Source organism: Pelmatolapia mariae, linkage group LG4 (genome assembly GCF_036321145.2).
Source record: "Pelmatolapia mariae isolate MD_Pm_ZW linkage group LG4, Pm_UMD_F_2, whole genome shotgun sequence".
NCBI classification, from domain to species: Eukaryota; Metazoa; Chordata; class Actinopteri; order Cichliformes; family Cichlidae; genus Pelmatolapia; species Pelmatolapia mariae.
In genome coordinates, this window is record NC_086230.1 from 20,960,961 (window position 1) to 20,970,546 (window position 9,586).

The following is a 9,586-nucleotide window of genomic DNA, read 5'->3' on the forward strand; positions in this document are numbered from 1 at the left end:
GCATTAGAACTTATTCTTTTCACAGATGTGCCTCAAACAGTTTAAGTATATGATTGTGAGTCGGGCTCTTCAAACTGTGCTCAGAGACTCTTTGTGGAATACACGACCTCGCGTCTCGCTGAGTGATCTATATCTGACAGCACCCATAACCAGCCCATATCCTTGTGGAAGCATTCCTCCCTCTCATGCATGGCTCTGTTTGAAGCTTTCTTTTCCCCCCTCCCCACCCTCTGTCTTTCCCTCCATCTCTCTCTACTTCTTCCTTTAATAGCTGATCCCATTCTTACGCTTCTTGTATTTCAAACGCATATCTGCGAATTGTCTTGATGTCTGTAGCATGTCCTGACAGAATGATGGACAACGCTCCCATCCCTCCTTCTATCACTGCTGGCACGGGCGTAACTCGCTTCTCACAAGCCATCATTGTTCTCTTTTAATTCAAAGTCCCGCCTCTCCCCCCCACATCCATCCCAACTGAGTACAGGACACACAAAAGCTAAAAATCCCCTCAATCCCCTTGAAGAACAAAGGTGGGTATCAAATGATTAGTTTACATGCGATAACTCATCCAGAGTGATATTATGTCACCACTGAAACAGCGCTTTTGCATTGTCGTTTGTGGAGTGTTTACCCACTGGGACAGCAATAGAAGTAATTCAATATACCTGGAAAATCAGCATATGGGAGCAATAGAGGAGAGGATTTTAACAGTGACTTATCGCCTCCTGGTGGATTTCTTTTTTTTTTTAAAGGAGCTGCACACTTGGCGTCTATAATATAGTTGATCGCTGCCACCTGCTGGTGTGCTCAGTCCTTTAAGCGACTAAGGATGTTCAAAAAAGCAGATTTTAACCTGTCATGGAGGTCTGTATTATCTCCAAAAGGGTCATTTGATGTACAGTCAGCAAAAAACACACAACCAACAAGCAAAACGCAATAAATATACAACAAAAGCATTAAGAGCATAGTGTGCTGTTCAAAAGACTAATGGCAAACTTCTCTGAGAAAGGGTGGCTAGAGTCAGCCAGGATAGGCTGGGCCTGTCCTTACCTTGTACAGGTTAGGAAGGTGATTCAGGGTCACACCTGCAATTTTGCTGCACTGTTGCTGTTTTATTGTTTTTTTTAGGTTTAGTGAGCGTTCCAGCTGATAAAAGAGAAGTTGAGAACAAATTCAATAAAACACTCTCATAAAAGTGCTGTTGACATGGAAACCACAGAGCTTGTAGTTAAAGTGCATGCGTTGTTGGGTTGTTCTACAGACGGCATCCACCTGGAGCTCAAAGGTCAACTTACAACCTTTGCTTGCCTATAAAATAAGGAAAGGCTGTAAAGCTATAAAAACAGTGCCTTGCCGACCTTTATTAGCTAAAATATTATTATTATTATTATTGTTATTGTTAAATTAAGGAGACTATGGAAAACGAGATCTGGAAGACCATGAAAATTTTCAGATTAAAACTGCGCATCAGTGCGTGCTAGTTTAGCTCACTTAGAGCTGGGCGATAGAACGATAACGATATGTATTGCGAAATAACTTTTTCTCGATAGAAAAATGAAACTATTGCGATAGACCTCATCTTCCTCTCTTATTAAAAAAAAAAATTTTTAAAAAATGAATAGCCAATACAAATTAAGTAGCGCAGAGCCGAACCAATCACAGCCGCAGCGTCACGTCACTTCACTTGTTACGTACAGCACAAGTGCCAAGCCGCACATGTGTATTTGTTTGGGAAGCAGCCAGCCGCCGGGTAATGGAGGAAATGAGTGTGCCGACTAGAGAAAAATCAACCGAGAGCTTGGGTGACCAGGTTACCGAAGAGAACAGATGACGGTTCCAATGCCGGAGAGATTGTCGAAAGGAAGGGCCAGAGAAGTTCCGTAGTGTGGAGGTATTTCGGCTATTTGAAGTCTGACAAAAACACTGAAAAAAGCACGCACTGTAAATTGTGCCGAAAGCATGTTCCCACAAAGTCTGGAAATACAACAAACCTTTTTTTTATCACCTGAAGCAGTGCCACCCACTAGAGCACGCTCATTCTCTGACTGAAAGCGCTAATTCGTCATCGAAAACAACCAGGGGAATCCCTGTGAAGCAGCAACAGTCAATTGAGTCGGCTTTCTCCAGCGTCTTACCATATGACAAAAAAGCTAAGAGACATAGCGACATAACGAATGCCATAGCCTACTGTCTTGCTAAAGACATTCTACCAATAAACACGGTCGAAAATGAAGGATTCAAGCAGCTAATTAGGGTAATGAAACCTCGTTACCAACTCCCTGGACATAAACATTTCTCTCAGACAGCGCTTCCAAAGCAATATTATATAAGTTAGTCAATTTTGTCTGTTCTTCTGTAAAACAAACTAAGATTTATTTTTAGAATTAATATTTTGTTTCTAAGTGGAATTGACAATTTAGTAGTCTGTTTTGTTTGTTCTATTTTGAAACTTAAACGCTTTAGCGGCTACCTTTTGTGTAGTTTGCAATATTTGCCTTTATTTATCTGAAACTGAAGTCTCATGTTCCTTAAGTACATCTGCCCTGTTGAACTTATTATGGGAAATAAATATTTAAACCAAAACAAGCTGCTGATTATTTCACATTTTACTTGTGAGCAACGGCACATTTAAATCTTACAAATATAGTTATTTGGCTTATATCGTGATATATATCGTTATCGCCTGAAATGAAAAAAATATATCGTGATATGAAAAAATCTTATATTGCCCAGCTCTAAGCTCACTGGTTGAGAAGGTGCCCATATCCCTATGGCTGTACAGCATCCAGGGTTCAAATCCAACCTGCAGCCCATTGCTGAGTATCTTCTCCGACTCTTTCTTGTCTACTCTTTACTCGAAGTGCAAAAACAAAATGAAAAAAACTGCACATCATCAATCTGTTACCTTGTTTGACAGAAATCAGTGCATTTCTTTCTTTTTTATGACTATTTATTGAACAAAAATGTGCATTATGGTTTTGTAAACAGCCTAAGCATAAAACGTTTTTTATAAATAGCTTATAAGTTGGATGGGGGAAAGAGATTTTGCTTTGGGTCTGGCTAAAACTTTTTGGGGTGGGAATGTCAGAATTTCTTCCTGGCAGGAAAAATGCTGGAAGGAAACCTTAGCTGCAATTTGTGTGAGATGTGCAGCATCTTGATGAGCCAGAGTGCTTTTAAAAACACATCCAGCCAATAGTTAAAAATAACTCAGTTTAAAGCTTTATGTTCACAGATAAATATGAGGCAGCACTTTAGGAGAAGTACAGCGTGCTGATTGTTAAGTATGATGGTGCAAATATTATAAGTGGCTTTGAGATTGTTAAAACTGTCACCCCTCACTGAGTGAAACCATCAGCTCGCTGTTGTTATTTAATGTAGAGTGGAATTGAAGATCATGGGAGATGTTTATTTTTGGGCCCAAATCTTTAAGTATTTGATGTTCAGCTCAAATCCCGAATGCTGACTTTTGTGTGTGCTGTCTTTCTGAATTTGTTTCTCTCTTTGTGTGTGTGTGTGTGTGTGTGTGTGTGTGTGTGTGTGTGTGTGTGTGTGTGTGTGTGTGTGTGTGTGTGTGTGTGTGTGTGTGTGCAGAAATCCTGAAGAAAGGCAGCTCGGCGCACCCTGCACTTCTGAAGAAGGAGGTGGAGGCTGTCCGGGACAAACAGCGAAGTCCTGTCTACTGCGATCAGCTGCTCCAGCACATCAGCTCACTGCCCACAGAGTCCACAGCAAGCTGCACGGAGTGACGCTGCACACGGAGAAACGGAGACAGATGTTTGTGCCTTAACTGTGAAAAAAGTGTTCACTTTCTGTTCTTTGAAGTCTATTTAAATGTTTTTTGTTTGTTTTTTTAGCAAGAGTAGAAAACATTTCCATGACCTGTTCATTACCTCACCATTGTTCTTGAGTACTATGAGTTTTATGACTAAATTTTCTTTAAAAAAAAAAAGAAAAAAAAAAAGGATTTTTTAAATAATTTTTTTTTATTCATGTACAGTGTCTCCTTAATTTGCTGTGTTCTGCATTCATTCCTCGTGCTGTACTCCTTTGGCTCTAATGTTTGATTTTAAGAAAAATGTTTTCAAACTGTTGTATGTTTGGTTGTTTGTGCATATCCTGTTTGTACTAAACCGGTCAGAGGAGCTGGTCATGTGATTTTTACCTTCAAAATAAAAGCACACAATCGTTTCTTATATTTGTCCAAACCGACTTGATTGGATGTTTAAATCCAGGTTATATTTCATGAAATCTGATTCTTTAAATAGGACATTATAGATTTCTGCAGCACCACACTGATAAGAGCAGCACTCCTGTATCCATCCTTTTCACAATCCCAGTGTGAATCTCCTGATTCTCGCTCATCTATTTGAGATCTGCCTCCAACATGTAGCCACCCGCGTACTGATAGCAGAGCTCCATCCATGCCGTGTGTCTAAACAGCGACTTTTGCATCCACCCGGCCGGCCGTGACACAAACATCCCGTCCTGTGTTCTTTCACCATGCTGCATATCGGAGATGAGGTGGTGTATTTCTCGGTGGTGTTTCTGCTGGTTGTACTGGTAACTAGAAGCGCCACTTGGGCCACCCTCTTCACCGCGTTTCTCTACGTCTTCATGGTGATGTTCCGCTTCCCTCCGGTGCCGTCGGACCGGGCCGCTCGAGTCCTGCGGCCCCGCGCTCTCTCCTCAGGCGGCGGCGTCCCGGTGGTGGCGCACCGCGGAGGAAGCCACGACGCTCCGGAGAACACCTTGGCAGCGATCAGAGAGGTGAGAGCTGTAGTGTTCTGATTTATAACCACAGGCCTCTTGTCTCTTATCTACCTGCAGCAAATGACAGGTGCAGGGACATTTAATTATGGTGTTATCTGGAATAACAGCCCCTTGGGTTAAAAGCCATTGCTGAGACATGCTGTCGCTGTTACTTTTACAGTAAAAGCAGGTTTTCTTGGTGTTTTTCACCTGCTTTGGGTTTTTTTTTTTTTTTAGAAATAAGTGGAAGTAGGTCAGACTCATCTTGCACCTGATTCTGCTCCTGTGCTGTTTATAATCTGATGCCATCTTTATGATGAAGATCTGCTCTCCATCTCACAATGCCTTATCTTCCTAGCATCTATCCAGATGCCTAAACCTCTGGATGAGGTGCTTCTTTTATTTCAACAGGGTGGTTTTCAGCTTTTTATGATGATGAAGCAATGAGCCACAGACCAAATATAAACAAGATATAAATCTTATCTGTCTTTTGGACAGCAGAATTCATCCATCCATGTATATAATCATACATTGGTTCACACAGCATCTCTCTGTCCCATTACATCTGCTCTAGGCTAGTAGGAACGGGGCCACCGGAGTGGAACTGGACCTGAGTTTCACAGCCGACGGAGTCCCAGTCCTGATGCACGATGAGACCGTGGACCGAACTACCAATGGGTCTGGACCAATCAGTAAACTTCAGTTTGTTCAGCTCAGGAGACTCAATGCTGCTGCTCGCCACAGGATGAAGTAGGCTGCCTATTGATCAGTGATTCAAGTGTGTTTAGGCTAATTAAAAAGAGGAAAGTGTTTGTGAACAATAAGCTGCTCAATGTGGAGTCTTAGAAGTGTGTTTCACCAAAAGTTCACAGTTTTAGAAATGCTTTTATACGAGTAAGAGTTTTTATATTCTAGCATTTGGCCACAGAATCTTTGATTCTCTTTTTGTCTTTTCTTCCTCCTTATTTTTGTCTATATGTGTATTTTTCAACAAAATGATTTAATAGTGCATCTCTTTTCATAGTTTATTTTTAAAGACTTAGAATAAAACTAATGGAATGTATACAGTTGTGGTCAAAAACCTTACATACACTCATCATGCTCCAAAAATGACACCTTTATTCTTGCATCTTTCCACACGGATGAGTCAAATGTCTTCTGGTTGCAAACCTGAGAACACTGTACCAAATTTCAGGCATGGTGGTGGTAGCATCAAGCTCTGGGGCTCTGTTGCTGCCAGTGATACTTGTAGATTGTCAATTCAGTCAAGAGGAGTGGTCAAATATCCAGTTTGAGTTAGAAGCAAGAAACTTGTTTATGGCTACCAAAGGCATCTGGTTGAGGTGCAACTTACTGGGAACATTTAACCAAATGTTAGTGGGTGTGTATCTATACTTTTGACCGTGTGTGGATTAGAGAAAATCCAAAATAAATTCAAACTTGTGCACCCACTTCTTGCTTTCAAAGTCATTAAAGATGTGTAATATGAAATCATCCTGGAAAAAGAACAGCTCAAAGAAATCATATATATAAATACAGACATTTATGCTTACAATGAGTTGATGCAAACTTCTGACCACCAGCTTTATACAGATGTAGTTCATAGACCAGTAACCAGTAAGAACAGGGAGTTATGTCAGTTTTCCAATGGTTTCTTTTAATTTGCAGGGACAGATTTAATGTAGAGAAGGTTCCAACTCTGCAGGAAGCTGTGGAAGAATGCATCAGGCACCAGCTGACCATCTTCTTTGATGTCAAAGGTCAACCTGATATGGTACTACATACACTAAGCGCTAACCTAACAGGCTTATGGATACATTACTCAACATACATACAAGGCTCTCAAAGAAAAGAGAAAAACTACACACTAGCTGAATTAATGCAATGATTGTAATTAAAAAAAAGAAAGAGACTGACGTTACTGCACAGTTATAGTACTTGTGTTGTTCATTCCCCTGCTTTACAGGCTGTATCAGTGCTTCATAACATGTTTAAGAAGTTCCCGGTACTTTACAACTCCAGCATCGTTTCCTCCTTTGAACCCAAAGTCATCTACAAGGTAATTCAAAAACTCCTGAATTACACTAATCATGAAAATCAGTCAAAAACAACACTAATCATAACGGTTTAGGATAATGTTTAGGGGGAGGAATTCTGTGAGTGATTTCAGCTTCTCATAATCAGCCTCTCAGTTTTATGGAGTCAGTGATGTCATTTTGTGTGGCAGTGATGGGCCCTGCTGAGATTTATCACCAAAGACTTTCTTGCTCACCACCGGTACAGATTTAATTCAATCCACTGTATTTGTTTAAATGAAGTAAAAGGCTCTACTAACTACTAAAATCTGCACTGTGTTGACCTTTGTCCTCTTCTGGTCCGCAGATGCGTCAGACTGACCCCCACGTGATCACAGCTCTCACCCACCGGCCCTGGAGACTGAGCCGTTTTGGAGACGGCATGCCTCGTTCTCTGTCGACGTGGAGCCAGTTGTGGACCGGTGTTCTGGACGTCTTGTTGGACTGGGCCCACCATCGCGTACTGTGGAAACTTTGTGGGATCTCTGCCATTCTTGTGCAGAAAGACTTCATCTCACGGTAATTGAGAGTTGACAGGTAGTTTATTTTGCCGTAGACTGTGTTGTTGCAGACCAACGGTGACCAACAGGAAGGTGGTTTTGATTCATCTGTTACTCATAACTGATTAACTTCATATTTAGTGTTTAAAAGTACTGTGCAAAAGTCTTGAGCCACCTGTCAATTTTTAAAATATTTTTGCTGTGTGAGAATTGCACAATTGAGTTTGTTCACTTTCCTTTCAATCAGGGACTATGTTCAGTATTGGGCAGAGCGAGGAGTGGAGGTGGTGGGCTGGACTGTTAACACCGCTGTGGAGAAGGAGTACTACCAAAACCTGCTGAAGATCAGCTACATGACTGACAGTCTGCTGGAGGACTGTGATCCTCATTATTGAGCGATACCACACAGCCACACACAGAAATCTTCCAGACTTACAGGTTCTCAGTATAACCAGATTAGATCTTAGAAACTCGTTGGTTTGATATAGGGTATAATTAAGAAGTGCAATCATTCATTTCTACTCCTGCGTACAAGTAAATAAAAAACATACCCGATTTAAAGTGGTTAATCTCCCCTTCAAGGCAGCCTCCTTAGGAAGTCCTCTTGCTCTTCCATAAATCTCCTCTGTGTCAAAATGGTGACCCTTCAACTTGAATTCCCTCAGAAATCTCAGGACATTACAGTACACCTCAGAGTGAACAGTGTCAGCCTGGGATGGGAAAAGTCACAGCTCAAAATCTGCTCGGTGCTGCAAAAATGATGAGCGTGCATGGTGTGTAGTGAAATCAAAGAGGCACAAGAATGAGTGGTCACGACTGAAGTGCTGTAGCGCCTCACGAGGAGCTGACTTTTAGGTGGAGATCAGCCAGATTCATAATCAGTGCAGTTTATTTTTAAAGAATAGCAACACACGTCATTTTTCCTTTTAATAATCCTAAAAATCCTATATAATAAAGTGAAAGTGTTGATAATACTGAAAGATAAATTATAAAATGGAATAAAGCTAGAAGTTTGGTGCTAGCTAATTCTGTGATGGCAACCAGTTCCACAGAAATACACCGGTTTACAGTGCTGTGCAAAAGTCTTGAGCCAACACTTGTTTCTTTTTATATCTTCGAGTAATCTTCAGGAGTAGTTCCCAGGCTTCTAGAAGGACATTCAAAGCTCTTCTTTGGATGTTTCTGCCTTTTGTGTCAAGATGCTTCAGTAAAGTTGAGGCCCGAGCTCTGCAGAGGCCAATCCATGACCGATAGTTTCCTACTGTATGTTATCCATGTTGTTTTTACTTCATTGGCAGTGTGTTGGGGATCATTGTCATGCTGTCCACATCATTCAGTCCAGTTCTTGTGTAGTTCAGCGTACCTCAGCCTTTTCTCCTCTTTTCCCTTCCTTACGAATGGCTCCTTGACTGCCGTCCTTCCACCGAGACCATTTCTGATGAGCGTTCAGTGAACAGTAGATGGCTCAACTAAAGGTTCAGATGCATCTCTCAGGTTCTGTATCAAACCTGAATTTTCTTTCCTATATCTTAAGAACATGACTTTCACATACTGTTCATGTACTGTTCCTGCTCATATATATATATCTACAGATGCTGTAGATATATATATAGTTTTTAGAAACTACTACATCTTCTTTTGTCCTGCACTTGTCCAGCTTCCTCAAATGCTGTTAGGACCGGCTGCACGCCATGCTGGGATTTTTCAGTTTTTGGCTGTTTGGGAATCACCTTGTTGGTGCAAAAATGATATTTTATATCTGCTAGAAACAAAGTGCCTAAACGTACAATTTCAAATGGGTTCTTTGCAAAGTTGTCTGTTATGTGTAGACACATACACATACAATAGGAATTATTCATAGGTCAAGTGTTAAGTCCCTTAACAAAAACAAACAAACAAACAAACAAACTGAAATCATTCCCCTGAAAATGATCAGGTACAAGGACTGGACTGAAAATGAGTGAAAAAGCAGCCAAAGTCCAAACAAAAACTTTGAAAGACCTTCAGAAAGTCCAAAGAACTATTGCTCAAGACCACCTTTTGAAAACTTCCAGTAAAATCTGGCTCTTCTTCTAGTTACCTGTAGCTGGCACACAGGCTATACAAACATGCTACACCATGAAGGAACATCTGCAGACTTGTCACCTTTATTCTACTGCCGGCAGTAACACCTCCACCTCACCTGGACCAGGGATAAGCATTTTCTCTACCTGCTGTGCTGCTGATCTTCCACAGGTTTTACTGCACCTTTAAAGAGAC

General features: G+C 41.1%; 2 protein-coding genes across 2 annotated transcripts in view; both read left to right on the forward strand.

The window, feature by feature from the left end:
- The window catches only part of LOC134625419 (dynein axonemal assembly factor 5-like), a 29,959-nt gene extending 25,787 nt beyond the window's left edge, over positions 1-4,172 (forward strand). The window contains exon 13 of the mRNA XM_063470641.1: positions 3,595-4,172. Within this exon, the coding sequence (XP_063326711.1) occupies positions 3,595-3,749 (155 nt within the window). The 3' untranslated portion in view covers positions 3,750-4,172. The remainder of the gene's footprint in view (positions 1-3,594) is intronic.
- A 92-nt stretch (positions 4,173-4,264) lies between these two features.
- On the forward strand, positions 4,265-9,318 carry LOC134625420 (glycerophosphodiester phosphodiesterase 1-like). The gene is made up of 6 exons (XM_063470642.1): positions 4,265-4,770; positions 5,327-5,502; positions 6,421-6,526; positions 6,719-6,811; positions 7,135-7,346; positions 7,575-9,318. The coding sequence occupies exons 1-6, from the start codon at positions 4,504-4,506 to the stop codon at positions 7,720-7,722; spliced, it is 1,002 nt and encodes a 333-aa protein (XP_063326712.1). The 5' UTR covers positions 4,265-4,503; the 3' UTR covers positions 7,723-9,318.
- The last annotated feature ends 268 nt before the right edge of the window (positions 9,319-9,586 follow it).